The sequence below is a fragment of the Typopeltis vanoorti genome, chromosome 9 (assembly GCF_054136105.1).
Source record: "Typopeltis vanoorti isolate ZY-2024b chromosome 9, IOZ_Tvanoo_1.0, whole genome shotgun sequence".
NCBI lineage: Eukaryota > Metazoa > Arthropoda > Arachnida > Uropygi > Thelyphonidae > Typopeltis > Typopeltis vanoorti.
In genome coordinates this window covers 16692753-16708869 of record NC_143557.1, presented here as the reverse complement: position 1 = coordinate 16708869, position 16117 = coordinate 16692753, and the positions used below count along the sequence as shown (strand labels likewise).

The 16117-nt window shown below is 35.6% G+C and overlaps 1 protein-coding gene across 1 annotated transcript in view; it reads right to left on the bottom strand.

Moving 5' to 3' along the window:
• LOC150102901 (E3 SUMO-protein ligase RanBP2-like) overlaps positions 1-16117 on the bottom strand; it is a 673019-nt gene that overhangs the window by 448550 nt on the left and 208352 nt on the right. The window contains exons 14-15 of the mRNA XM_090397978.1: positions 13361-13464; positions 4680-4939 (exon numbers count right to left, since the gene is read on the bottom strand). Coding sequence (XP_090254104.1) covers positions 4680-4939; positions 13361-13464 — 364 coding nt within the window. The remainder of the gene's footprint in view (positions 1-4679; positions 4940-13360; positions 13465-16117) is intronic.

The following is a 16117-nucleotide window of genomic DNA, read 5'->3' as shown; positions in this document are numbered from 1 at the left end:
GAAGAAGAAGATATATCTAAAATATATGAAGAACTACTTTCACAGGTCTTCTTTACTGAATTTACAACTGAACTAAAATTGGAGCTGTAGGTTTTATAAATATAATACATATTTTTGATTTAGATTAGGATTCTTTCACTTCTGTATTTCAAGGAAGAATATAAACCTAATGGTTAACACCTATGATTATGAATGCTAATGCATGTTCTTCTCTGTTTCTATAAAAAATGTATCACTAAATAAAGAGCAGGAAATATAAAGCTATTCAATGACTGCTGACAAGAACACAATAATGCAATGCACATGCAATAAAAATTTTGTAGCTTAAGTTAGCATCTTAATATCTAAATTCTATTTATTAAACGAAAGAAAAATAAATCATACTACAGATAATGCTATTTGTTGTTGTCTTAGGTGCAGTGTCTATCAATTAATATCATTGTTATTCACAAAGTTATGTTAAGGGGTGCTTAAGGGTCAAATCTGTATAACTGAGAGGAGACCTCCACATAGCCTTTAAAGCAATGCGGAGAACCAGGGCTTCTGACCTAATGTCCAATCCTCACCTTCTCGTAGTGCACCCTGTTGGGTATCTACTTGGATACTGAACGAAGTAGGATGGGCTGGCAATTTGGGATTTAGCTGACCAAATTGTATTCTTATTGGTTAAACCAAAATAAAAAATGATGGTACAACATGACAAAATTTCATGCCGGCTGGGGCGTCGCCCAGTTAAACAAGGCCCCCGTTGTTTTCGCCAGGGAACCAGGGCAAACAGCGAAAATTCAGCTAATGGAACAAATCTGAAAACAAACCGCTCAACTTCACCAGAGTTAAAGATCAGTACTATCAACATAAGAACCCTGAATGGCAAAGAAATGGAGCTAGCTGAGGAATTAGATAAGTACCAGATCGACATAATAGGGGTGAACGAAACAAAAAAGACAAAAACTGGTGAGATCTTTCTGAGCAATAAATACAAAATATTATATTCAGGCAATGAAAATCAAGGAAAAGAAGTGGTAGCCATAGTATTCAACACAAAATATGAAGCTAATCTTCTTGAATGGCAGTCAGTCTCAAGTAGAGTAATGTGGGCAAATATGAGAATGGGGAACTGGACAATGAGACTTATTTGTGCCTATGGTTCCACAGAAGGTTCTAATAAGGTAGAAGTGGAGGAATTTTTTGAGGCTCTAGAGAAAGCTACTGACACAATGAAAAAGGAAAAGTTGGTCCTTGTTGGGGATCTAAATAGCAGAGTAGGAAATGATTGTCAGATATACAAAAATGTTTTGGGAAAATTTGGAGAAAATATTTGCCATTATTATTAGCAAAGCTAATAATAATGGCAAATATCTGTTGGATTTCTGCTCAGGACATGGACTGGTTATTACTAACACCATGTTCCAACATAAAAATGTGCACAAATTCACATGGAGAGAAGAGGCTAGGAATAAGAAAAGTCTCATTGACTATGTTATTGTTGATAGTGATGTTTTCTCCCTGGTGCAGGACACCAGACTGTACAGAGGATTTGAAATTGGAAGTAATCACTATTAATCTTGAGCAGGATAAAATTGAATTTCATATTGAAAAGAACATGTAAGAAAGTTTTAAAGCAAATAAAAGTTGGGCAGCTCTCAGATGTGAACTGTAGACTAAAATACACAAAGATTATTGAAGAAAAAATGAAAGAGTTTGAGAACAAGAATCAAACCTTGGAGATTCAGTGGCAACTCTGAAGAAAACATTGATTGATTCTGCCAGAGAGGCATGTGGTGAGGTTTTCTGCAAGGATAAAAAAATCAGAACTCCATGGTGGATACAGGAAGTTAAAGAGGCAGTGAAGGAAAAGAAGAAAGCATATCAAAAGTTCCTGTCCAATAAGTCAGCTTTTGCTCTTAGAGAATATAGAGACAAATGCAAGAATGCTAAACACTGTGTAAAACTAGCTAAACAAAAGTCATGGGAGGACTTTGGCAAGAATATAGAAAATAAATATCAAGAAGGTGGCAAAATATTCTGGAGGTTGTTGAATAAGCTTAGGAATGGAGAAAAGAGTGCTGTAAAAGGAGTTAGAGATGATAAAGGTGACATGAAAACAGGAGAAAAAGATATCCTTGAAGTATCGAGTAATTACTTTGAAAAACTGCTAAATGAAACAAACAGTGATGACAGCACAGTGGTAAAAAACACTGACCAGGTATGCAGTCAGGAATACATATCCATACTTGAAGTAGAAAAAGGCAGCAGGAGTAGATGATATTCAACCAGAAATGCTGAAGTATGGTGGTATAATAGTCTTACAATGGCTGCACTGCATAGTTCAGAAAGCCTGGACAGAGGGACGAATTCCCGATGATTGGAGCAGAGCTCTCATAGTACCCATATATAAAAAGGGAAATAAAACTGAATGTGAGAATTACAGAGGTATTTCCCTACTGAGTGTTCCTGGCAAGATCTATGCAAGTATACTTGAGAAACGGTTGAGAAGAATTGTGGAAGAAAAGCTTGGTGAAGAACCAGCTTCAGGCCAAATAGAGGCTGTCAGGATCAGATCTTTACTTTACGACAAATAGTCAAGAAAGCATGGGAATATAATAAAGATCTCTATTTAAGTTTTGTCGATTTGGAAAATGCATATGACAAGGTGCCAAGAGAGAAGCTATTTAATACGCTACAGATATATGGTGTCGATGGGGCATTATATCCAGCAATACTTAGTCTTTATTTGAGTTGTAAGTCAGCAGTTAGAATTGAAGGAAGTACAGGAAGATGGTTTAATTTTAAATCTGGTGTGAGACAAGGATGTACATTATCCCCTCTGTTATTCATTAACACATTATGAAGGAAAGTGGTATTAAACATGATATCAAAATTGGAGATGTTAATGTCAGCTCTTTGCTTTATGCAGATGATGTTATACTCCTAAATAAATCCGCTACAAGTCTGCAAGATTCTCTGACTAAATTAAATAGCTGTTGTAACACATATGGTATGAAGGTCAGCAATAAAAAGACAAAGACAATGAAAATAGGTAGAATCATTGAAAATGTCCACTGTGTTGTGAATGGAGAACCGATGGAACAAGTAAAACATTTCAGCTACTTAGGCACGATTTTTACTGAAGATGGTAAATTAAATATAGAAATAGATAACAGAATCAGCAAAGCTGGTATGGTAAGAAGTCAATTGAATAAATTCATATGGAATAAGAGAGAAATTAGTCGGAACATAAATTAGCTGTATACAAGGCAGTGTTCAAACCAGTTTTAACTTATGGATGTGAGAGCTGGGTCAGAAGTAAAACACTTGACCAAAGACTAGAGACCACAGATATCAGAGTCCTGAGAAAGATTACAGGCTTGAACAGATGGCATCAATGGCAATATCATATTAAAAACGAGGATATTAGGAAAGAACTTGACATTGTCAGCATCCAGGAATGCATTAGAGAGCTAATCTGAGGTGGTATGGTCACTTAAACAGAATGGGTGAAGAAAGATTAGCAAAACAAGTGTTCTCTGCCAGGTTGGCAGCAAAACGACCCAGAGGAAGACCAAGATATAGGTGGATTGATACGGTACAAAGTGCTTTAGACGATAGAAATATAAGATCTGATAATGTTGGAGTCTTGACAAGTAACGGACTGATTTGGAGGAAAATTGTAGATAGGAAGTTGGTAATGATGTAATTTTTTTCATGTAGTACTTTAATATCCTTTACAACCCTTGAGGGTACATGGCAGGAATTTGATGATGATGAAGTTATGTTAATCATTTCTTGTTACAACATGAGCTATTCAACAGCAACTATCTAGTGCAAATAATGAATTAACATAACTTTGACAATAAAAATGATTATTTAATGATAGTAGACACTACACATAAGACCATAACAAATTGACCTTATCATCACTTGAATAGCTACAAAGATGATAGGGTCACCAAATGGTATATATTAATAATCACTGCAACAGAGATAATCAGTATGTAGTGCATGGGATGTGTGGTAATGGTTAGTAACGCTGCTGTCTGTAACAATTGGAAAAGAGAAATTACTGAAATAAGTTTATATGTACAAAAAATGGATCATCAAAATTCTTGTCAATATCACAAGAAAAAAATAAATAAAATAAAGAAAATTAAGTAGTAACTGAATCTCACATATTTAATTTAAGGCTTAGTTACAGTGTGTGTGTGGGTGTGAGAGAGAGAGAGATTGCATGTGTACATAACTTATTTGATTATACAATTAACTATTGATGTACCAAACACAAACCATTGAAAGTCTTGACCAAAGTCTCATAGGCATACAGCTATGCTAAAAGATGTTCGCTATGGCAAACTCTCTGCAATAAGCTGTTCCTTAGGTCCCTGTGAGTTTGCTACCATGATCAGGTGCAATGGCATTAGGTGTTATTTCATATTATTTGGTCATTTATATGAAACTAGCAAATGATCAAAGCGCATTTATCAGCTGTGAAAATGCATTCTTTTTTATATCAAATCACAAAATTACTTGCTTAATAATTTATTTTATTTGTTAATGCAGCAACATAAATATCAATAATTCTTTTTATTCTATGATTGTAAAAAAAAATAGTGTCATTTTATTTTGTATTAGAGCACGATAAAGCAGTAACAATAAAAATTAGATAAGGAATTAAATCTCACCTGCATGAATTCATATGTAAACTATAAACTGCATTCCACCATAATGCCTGCTGAGGAGAACATACTTGGTCAGCTGTGTCTGGAGGCATACACATAAAATAATCAACCACTTTAGGACTGATGGCTACCTTAAAATGATCAAGAGTACAACTGGCAACAAAAACAGTGGCATTAAGAAAGGCTTCAGTGTCTAGCTGACTGAGTGTTTCAGGACTCCCACTGCTTAAATTAGTACTGCTATACTTTAAACCATCAAATAGCTGCAAATCAAATTTTAAACAGTGTTACGAAATCCGAAATTCATAAAACAATACTTCAGCAAATAAAAATTCTTGTTTATGGATTAATAAAAAGAGACTTTTGTTCCTTTTCAAGAACCAAGCAATCACCACATTTAAACAGACTTGTCAAGTCTTCCCTAACTAACTAATAAAAAATAAGGCAAATACAAATGAGGCAAACAGTCATATCAGACTAAGTTTATTCAGATTAATTCTTCAAATTCACAATATCAATCAGGCTGATTTTAAATATTCCTATATATAAGATCTCTTAATTATCATGGTTTAGGATTTTACCCCCCCACACACACACACACCAGGCATACACATAATATCCAGCATACTGTTTGGTTTTTGTAAAACAGGACTTTCAGGTTTCAATTTATATTTTCTTCTTTCTTTTGAAATGATACCTTCAAGGAGGATAAGCACAAAGTGAAACTGCCATTGAAAGGTATATTAGTTAAAGTGGTTTTGAAGTTCAACCACCATTCATCACAAGGGATAAACATAATGGTTATGCATCCAGAGACCTTATACAGTTAGGGTATAATCCTGCTGTGATAGTTTGTCAATTTGTGCCCTGGAGGGATGGGATGAAGGTATGGGAAGTGGTATTTCTTGGGGGGGGGGGGGGGGGGGAAAGAACTATCAAGTCAAGTCAATGATTTGGCAAAATGTTTGGATACTTTCTGTATGGAAAGCATACATATACAACACTATTTACACTGCTTATCCTTTATTTCAACATTTCGCCACATTAAACTATGAGAAAAATAGTCAAGACAGACAAATAAAAATGAAAGCATACATATACAACACTATTTACACTGCTTATCCTTTATTTCAACATTTCGCCACATTAAACTATGAGAAAAATAGTCAAAACAGACAAATAAAAATGAAGCGCATCACCAGTCGCACACAGCACTAATTTTTCTCAAAACTCTTCACGTCTCCAGTCTTTGATCAAGTTTTATTTCTAATCCAACTCTCAGATCCCAAAAGATAAAATTGGTTTATCTTTTGGATAAACCAATCTTGATAAAATTTCATGTTTTTGATAGCTTGTTCTACTTTAATTATTGATATACATTCCTAACTGCATTCCTGTTCAGTGTTTTCTACCATCATGCTATCTCCATGAATGATCGTAATTCTTGTTGCAAGGCTCACACGTTGGTCATACATGACTGGTAATTAGCTTAAGGAATTAACAACGCATATAACGGATATTAATTAAAGCAAACTTTAATGAATAACTTCAATATTTCGGCAACGTCACGTTGCCATCTTCAGGAACATACAAAATACAAATATGGTATGCGAATGCAGGCACTAACAAAAGCAAATGAGGAAGAAGGCAAGAAACTAACATTGTTCCTAAAGTCCTAATGGTGCCCCCTAGCCTCTTGGCCATTGGGCTGAAGTTCTCATAATGTAGGCTTCCCAAATTTGGGGTAGTTTCATGCACCCAAATTTGTTGAGGTTTGGAACATTTTTTAGAGCTGCAGATGATTCCATGAATAATCTTTCGTACTTGAACTCGCTGCAGTGTATTATTTTAGTTTTCTTCCAACGAATTCTATGGCGGGTATCTAAGGCATGGTCTGCCAGCCCAGAGTGGCTGTACTGGTGAAACCGGATGTAGTCTTTGTGTTCTAAAATCCTGATATTCGTTGTCCTGCCTGTTACAAAATAGGACAATTTACAGCTGCAAGGAACCTGGTATATACCAGGTAGGTCTAGGGGGAGTAGTTGGTCTTTGGTAAAGTGGATGCCAACTTTTTATATGGTCTATAACAGGAAGTCAGGTCATATTTTTTGAGGATACTGGATTGAGGATTTTCTTGCCTTCTTCTTCATTTGCTTTTGTTAGTGCCTGCATGCACATACCATATTTGTATGTTCCTGAAGATGGCAACGTGAAGTTGCCGAAATATTGAAGGTATTCATTAAAGTTTGCTTTAATTAATATCCGTTATGTGCATTGTTAATTCCTTAAGCTACTTACCAGTTATGTATGACCAACGTATAAGCCTTGCTACAAGAATTATGATCATTCACAGAGATTCCATCGCACGAAAGGCCTGCCAATACGGCAAAATGAGGTTGAAGATATCGAGACAACTAAATCGTCTAACCTTCCTAAAACACTGCCGGGATAATAAGGTAATCCCAAATTGTGTTAAATTGAAGCACGTTTTACTTCACAGAAAGCTCTCCGGATTTATAGCCACACTAGTTTCGCCTTATTAAGAGAACAAATCACCGTTACATGCGTTCTTCTTGCCAATGAAAACAAAACAGTACGGGTGCTAGACAAAGAGCTTTCAGATACTCTCGGCCATGATCTTTGGACAATTCTTTATAACATCTCATGCTCTTCAGCAACAAAAGAATTCGAAAAAATAAGTAGTCGGCACTAGAAAAAATACGAGAACTTGATAAAGAATTTTACTTCCTTACCACAGACACCACTCAACACGGTGGTTAACCTCTGTTCCGCAGTTTTAAAGCCTGAAGCACTCACCGATTGTTCACGCGGCCACAATTTCGCCCTAGCTCCTAAAAGAATATACCTGCCGAGGAAATCATGATTCACAAATGTGGGATTCGCAACCTTCCTAACTATATCACCAATAACGTCAGACTGGATGTAGCCGGTGTTCTCACCAAAGCAAAACCTCCAAAAACCAACTTATTCAAAGACGAATATGCAGCTCTACTAGAAATGAAGAAAACCAAAAAAAAAAAAATAGTAATCACCAAAGTGGATAAGGGAAACACCACTGTGGTTCTCAACCAACAGGACTACACAGGTAAGCTTAATGCTTTAGTATTAGACCATACCACCTACCTCCCTACTGAATATAATCCTACCAGCTCTCAAATTAGAACTCTCCACAGATGCCATTTAGAAAGTCATTTCTTGGTCTGTAGAAGTCACTAACAAACTAAAACATTATAACTCTAGACCCCTCGGATTATATGGACTTCCAAAAATACATAAACAAAATGTGCCATTATGTCCCATAGTGGATGGCATTGATTCCCCCATATACAAATTAGTCAAACATTTAGCCAAAGTGCTCACACACTATACTGGCAACACCATCACACATAAAAAACTCAGCCCACTTTAAAACCAGTATAACCTCTCACTCCAACACACTGACATAATGGTCAGTTTTGAAGTCTCCTCCCTATTCACTAATGTCCTACTCAAGGAAACCCTAGACCTCATCCAAGCCAGGTTTCCTCCCGATATCTCAGCCCTATTTCAGTTCACAATGAACTCAGGCTATTTCGTTTGGCAAGGAAAATTCTACAAACAGATAGAGGGGACATCCATGGGGACTCCTATGGATGTCCCCTCTATCTGTTTGGGGACATCCATAGGGATCCTTTATGGAGACCTTTGAAGAGAAAGCCTTAAACTCTGCCCCACAAAAACCCACTATTTGGCTTCGTTACATAGATGATGTGTTCGCTATTTGGCCACATGGCCCAGATACACTCCACTCCTTCCTAACACACCTAAACAACCAACACCCCAGAGTCCAGTTCACCTTAGAAAAAGAAGAAAACAACACCCTCCCCTTTCTAGACACTCTAATCACTCGCCAGCCTGATGGATCTTTGGTCTTCTCTGTTTATAGAAAACCCACCCATACTGGCAGATACATTCACCAGCAATTCCCCCCCCCCATACACACACACACACACACACACACACACACACACACACACACACACACACACAACAATATGGAGTTATAAAAACACTATTTAACAGGGCAAAATTAATCTGCTCAGATCACGATGCCCTAACCACTGAACTAAACCACATCCTCAACACTTTCTTAGCCAATGGCTACAACCCCCAAAAAATTTAAAAAAACACTAAAACCAGTAAACCACAATCCCCCTCCACAATAAATATTACACTAAATCCATCACCATCCCCTACATCAGGGCACCTCTGAGAAAATAACCAATATCCTCAAAAAATACGACCTGACTTTCTGTTATGGACCATATAAAAAGTTGTCATCCCTTATCTGCTCTACCAAAGACCAACCACTCCCCCTAGACCTACATAGTGTATACCAGGTCCCTTGCAGCTGTAAATTGTCCTATTTTGGCCAAACAGGCAGGACAGCAAATATCAGGATTTCAGAACACAAAGACTACATCCGGTTTCACCAGTACAGCCACTCTGGGCTGGCAGACCATGTCTTAGATACCCACCATAGAATTCGTTGGAAGAAAACTAAAATAATACACTGCAGCAAGTTCAAGTACAAAAGATTATTCATGGAATCATCTGTAGCTCTAAAAAACGTTCCAAACCTCAACAAATTTGGGTGCATGAAACTACCACAAATTTGGGAAGCCTACATTATGAGAACTTCAGTCCAACGGCCAAGACAAACCAATTTTAGCCCGCTAGGGGGCACCATTAGGACTTTAGGAACAATATTAGTTTCTTGCCTTCTTCCTCATTTGCTTTTGTTAGTGCCTGCATGCACATACCATACCATAATTAATATCCGTTATATGCGTTGTTAATTCCTTAAGCTAATTACCAGTCATCATGCTATCACTGCTGTTTCACTTAGCATTCTTTCAAAGAAATTATTCCAGACATCTGGAATATCTTTAAGTTTTCATATATTTTCTCTGATTTCTTTTACAGTACTCATTCTTCCATTTCTTTCTTCTCTTTTTAAGTTTTTTCAACAGCAGCCAGAATATTTTGCCATGTTGCTGTTATTTATTTTCAATGTTCAATTGAAAGATTACTGAAGTCTTCTCATGACTTATTTTATTTAGCTAGTTCTAAATATGGTGCTTTGCATTCTTATAATTTTCTCTTTATTCTCTAAGATCACAAGCTGACTTACTTGCCAATAACTTTCCATATGCTTTCTTCTTTTCCTTGACTGCCTCTTCAACTCTCCGAAGTCCACCATGAAGTTCTGATTTTTCTATCCTTGCAAGCAACTTCACCACATACCTGACCGGCTGAATCAATCTAGGCTGCCAGCCTGGTTGCCAAGTTGTTAGCATACCTGCTCTCCAACCAACAGGTTGCAGGTTTGAATACCGCCTTGGGCATGGATGTTTGTGCTTGCCTTTAAATGGAAGATGAATTTCATCGCTAGGTGTGAGACAACTGCTCTACTTATTGATGCCTGAAGCGGCTTGAAAAAGTTATATGTTTGGTCTCTAGAGTAAGGTTTTGAGACTATAAAAAATAAATTAAAAAGAGAAAAAAAATACAAAACTGATAAAAAAAATAGAAGAAAAAATCCTAAGCCCATTCACAGTATAAAATGTACTATGGGTGAGCTAAGGATTTGCAAATAAAATCTTTCATGGGTGGGAGTAACATTTAAAAAAAAAATTTCTTTAAGGTTTGCCTGGCTCCAGCTGTTATTTTTCAAATCATTCACACTATGTTTTATCAACTTGAACGCAACTCTCACTATTATCGTAATAAAGCGGTCATAATGCTAATTAACTCTCACAGCTAAGAGAAACTTAGCTGGCAGAGTGCCAAGTTGGTGACAAATTCATAACGGATGTATGAATTTTTCACCAACACGGAAAATGTGCTTATTATTATCATCCACCACTTGTATAATAAATGTTATACAAGCAAAATAGTTACCACTTCATGAAATGCCTTCTTGAAGGCACTACATGAAACTATTTTATTTTGTTAAAATAAAACATAATATTCTTAGTAATTTTAGTGCAATAGTACAATGCGATTCAAATTTTGCTGTATATACCAGTGCATTCTTGAAGCCACACACACCCCGCAACACACCACCATGATTTTGTAGACTGGCTCTTTCATAACACCTGGTAAATTCCACTGGTGTCAGCCTTCCTCAATGCTTCTGTGTTCAAAGAACCAGTGATAGGCCTTGCAGTACATTTTTGAAGCTTCAATTGTAATGTGCTCTTAACAAGATAATGGTCAGATCCTATCTTTGTGCCTCTGTATATCCTGGTGTTCTGAACAAAACTTACCAACAATAACTTATGCCAGAGAATGCTAATCTAGAATCTTCTGTTTTTGACCTTCTCTAGTCTTTTCAGTCACATTCATATGCTGTCCTTAAAAAGTTATAAAGTCCTTACAAAGTTAGCAAATTCTGAAAAAACACTGAACATTTTGACTTGCAATCACTGAAGCTGGACTATCTGCAATTTAACTGCTCATACAGTCAGTAGTAAAGTCATCTTAGGACTCAAATCAACAAAGCTATGTATAGCACAAGACGTAAAATATTGCATAATACTCAGAGATAAGATGTATAAAAAGCACAAAATACATCTTCAGAATGAATACCACAAGCATAGCTTAGGATCATGTAAACTATAAATTGAAAGAAGGAAAAAACAATTATGATCATAATGAATTTTCAAAATTTGAGCAGCATCAAAAACAATGGAAATTCGTAAATAATATAAATGGTAAAAATATCCAAAAACTAATACTTCCGAGTAAAGATATCAGTAATGGTGAAAGAACTTCAGCAAATAAATTTAATTTCTTCATAGCAGTAAATGAAAATCTTGTAAATAGCCCTATTCCTAATATTAACCCCATTAGTGAACCGCACTGTTAAAAATATGTTCCACATACTTTTCCCTACTTGGAAGAATCAAATCAAAGACATTATAATGAGACTTAAAAGCTCTTCTGCTCCCACAATGATATAACTGCAAGCACCATGCCAGAGTGCAAAAAATATTTGGTAGATCCTTTGGTGGCTGTCTTTAATTTATCACTAATGACTGGAATATTTTCAATGGAATTTAAGAAAACTGTGGCAATAATAATTACAAAGAGATGCAAAAATCAAAATAGAAATTACAGGTCGATCTCCCTTCTAGTTTTCTTTACAATATTAAGGTAGTTAAAAAAAAAGTAATTATTTTAGAAAACACTTACTAATCAAGAAAATATAGAACTTGTCAAGGGAGGCATTAGAACCAGCAGTAAACTCCTAAATAAATGGGAGTGATTAATCAGGTCTCATTTCAAAAATTATAAATTTTAATTCCATTCTAATCAGAGGTAGTTATGGGATACTTGGAAAATATATCTCATTCAAGTATCTCATTCTCTAAATTCTCTTCTTTCAGCAATTACCTACATTGCCTCAACTGATCAAGTAATTCTTTTTTTTTTTTTTTTTTTGCTACTCTCTCTAATGCCAAAAACAGATCAAACAAGTTTCATGCAAGTTTCTAGAGCAAAGAACATGGGAAGAAAAACAAAGAAAAGAGGAAGAATAAAAAGGGTCAGTACCATCACTGGGAGGTTACCTCCAACACGAACAGGTGTCCCACAGTAAGGGGGACTAAGAGGAAAGCTGAAACATATAGTGCACACATGTGTACACGTGGAAGGAGAGATGGCTAAGAAACGTTGAATATCTGTTATTCTGATAAGTAAATGGAGTTAATTAACAATGTTACTGAAAGCAAAACATGGCATTTCTTCTTGTTCACTTGTGAAATTAGAGAAGGGAATGTTAAGTTTCCAAGGAAGACATATCCACTCAGTGTTGAAGCATTCTGAGTGCAGAAAATTCAAAGATGGCAGAGTGATTATAAGAATTTTGAGAGCAATGAAGACTGCAATTGAAGGTGTTAGAGGTAATCGCAGCAAGAAAATTTACATATCCAGGGCAGATTAAAAAAAAAAAAAAGTTGTGGAGCAGGAATTATTAGTATCTACCTGGGACATCAGATTTCAAATGTACAAGTACCACTCTTGTAGATTCATGCAGAGTGTAGCCCTTTAGTTGGGATAACCAGTCTGGTTTAGATGACTAAGCAGTGGCAATGCACATTTATTCAAATTATCAGCATAATGACAATATGATAAAAACTAATGAAGTTTATGAAATGCTCAACTAATTTAATGTACTGTTCCCACATCAGGAGAATGCTTATTCTCCATAAGAATAAAAAACTAGACATGACATTTACCACTTCAATTAAGAGATCCCCCCCCCCCACACACACACATTCATTCAAACTAATGCCTGTCATTTAACCATTTTCTCATAAACCTGATAAAATATGTGCAAAAAAGTTAAGCATCAGCTATTCAGAGTTCAATTACAAATTCAGTCAAACAACTCTTTATCCTCATCATCAGAACTTTTAACACTTCTCTTGGAACAACTTTATGTCTGCCATTAGTATTTAATAAATATTATCATTTGTAAATATCCACAAAATGAATGCACTAAGTTTACCAATCTTTCATGTATTAAAAATCTATTAAGTTTGAGAGCATAAGAATTTCATATCTTAACAGACTTCTTATTAATTTTACTCACAAGAGAAAACTGAGTAATCTACCTGAAAATCATAATCAGCATAAGTTTTACTTCCTTTTCCATAATACAAATGCAGTGAGAACCATACCAAATGGTGTAGTGAACTTAAGCATAATTTATAGGAAACTGTGAAAAGAAAAATGAATAAATAAATATTATAATATATTATAATATGAACAAAGAATTGTTCTAGTTTAAGTGTATAAAAATTCTTTCAAAGATCTGTTTTGTGAAACATTATGATTATTTTTGTATTGTTATCTTCCAAAACACTCCATTCAACTGGTAAAGTTCTAAACACAATATTTCAAGATAAGCTAAACCATCCTTACAGTGTTCTTACAACAAAATACAGCAAATTTACAGCATAAGTATAAATATTTATACTCATCATTTTCAAAATATATGTGATACGTGAGTGCTCAATGTATTCCAAACCATCACTGTATGATAATTTGTCATAGGGAATTTTGTTCAGCATAGCATTACAGCCATGCAGCTATGAACATGCAGTCAATAATGTTCAACACTTGGTTACATTGAGTAAATCTGTTATAACAATCAAGTTCTTATACCATTTGCTCAGCATACACCCTCTGTCCAAAAAGAAACCGAACTTTTGATAGAAAATAAAATATAGTCCAATTATAATTATTCAAATCATTTATTTCAATCAATATACTCTCCCTCAGCTTCGATACAGCATTTGGCATGGTCAATTAATTTGTTAAATGAGTTTTTTATATCAATTTTTGGGATACTGTTGAGGGTCGTGGTTACTGCTGCTTGAACGTTTTCAATGGTGTCATATCGCTTTCTTTCATCGGCATATGAAGTTGGGGGGAGAGAAAGAAGTCACATGGTGCTAAATCAGACGAATATGGCAAGTGATCCAACACACAAACTTGGTTTTTGCTCAAAAACTGTCTCACAATGTTCAAACGATAAGATGCTGCATTATCGTGCAAAAGTGACCAGCTGCCTACATCACGATATTCATGCCGTACATGACGAATTTTCGTTATCAATCGCTTCAAAACTTCGAGATAAAACTCACCATTGACCATTTGGCCAAGCAAAATGAATTCTTTGTGGATAATGCACTTGGAATCGTAAAAACAATTCAGCATTGTCTTTAGTTTTGACTTCTCCAAGCGATTTCTGGTGGTCTCCACTCAGACTCTGGCACTTTGTTTTGGGCTTATACTCAAAACACCACGTTTCGTCACCAGTAACGATCGTTTCAAGGAAGTCCGAGTCCTTACGAGCAGTTTTAATGAGGTCCTTGCAGTGTTCAATCCGATACATTTTTTGGTTGTCGGTCAACTTGTGGGAAACAAATCACGAATTCAATTTACGAAGGCCCAACTCTCGGTCAAAATGTTGTGCACAGTTGATTTTGGAATCTCCAATTCATTTTCAATCAATCTCACAAAAGATTTCGGGTTTTCTTTGATGAAATCATGCACTTTTAGGATGTTAACTTCGCTCAGTCCAGTTTTTTTGGACGGCCCGGCTTTTTGTCATCCTCAAGCATCTCACGACTACTTGAAATCGCTTATACCATCCGTAAACTTGAGTACGGGATAAGCATTCATCACCGGATGTTTTTTGAGGAATTTGATGCGTTTCAGTAAAACCTTTACCAAGTTTAACACAGAAGTCAATCGCAGCTCTCTGTTTGAAACTCATTTTCCGACCGTTCTTCAAAACACACTGTCACTCTTGGCACTATAACTCGGCTTCTAATGAAACAAATGTCATAAACAGTTGACACAACACTAATGAAGGTTGCCGTTTTCAACAACAAAAAGATACAACAGGTGGTGCCACTAGTTTCTTCTATTTTCAAAAAGTTCGGTTTCTTTTTGGACAGAGGGTGTAGATTTAAAAATCAAGACAATAAGAAAATGACATAATAAAATTAAAATAATGGATGGCACATTAAGAAAACTTGTTTATTATTTGCAGAATTTTGTTAATTAATCAGACTCGTGAAGCAAAAAAGTAACTGTTCTTATTGTGTTGCTTCCATTACTGCAGAATTATCTAATGTCTTAATCTACTGAACAATAAGGTATATAGAATTTCTTCAGACTCAGAAGATAAGGTTTTATTTGTCATCTAAATATCATCATAATCATACATTTCAATCTCTTAAATGAGAAGAATAATCTGCTTAATATCTCAAGAAGTGTTAATATTTTGGGATCTCCTTTATCTAATGAAGAAATGAAATTGCTGTAGAAAAGGTTAGATTATTATTATTATTTGACACCTCCAGGGAGTTGAAGGACTGATCGAGGGAGGGCACCTACTCTGCAACTCTGTCTCCACTACTCAATCCACCAACTGACCGCAACTACACCAAAGCCATCTACCACCGACCATCACCACTACTATTTCCACAGACACTAACAAACATCCACCATGCCCATGGCGGGATTCAAACCTGCAGCCTTTTGGCTGCAGCTCCAAAACCATTCCTATCATGGACTTCATGTTTAGTGTTGATAAAGGCCTTAATAATCTCCCTTATTCCTTAACTATTAAAATTCATTTTAATACAGTATATATTTTATTTAAGTTTGTACATCCTCACAGTAATTTATCTAAAAATTATATTCTGGCTCTATTGACTCTGAAGCATATTAAAGCTGAGAAAGGTCATGCAGCTGTTATTGATATGATAAAAATAACTACTTTAGAAACACAATCTTCTTTTTGGTGATGCATCCACTTATAGATGCATTACCAGAGAACCTACTCAATCACAAAT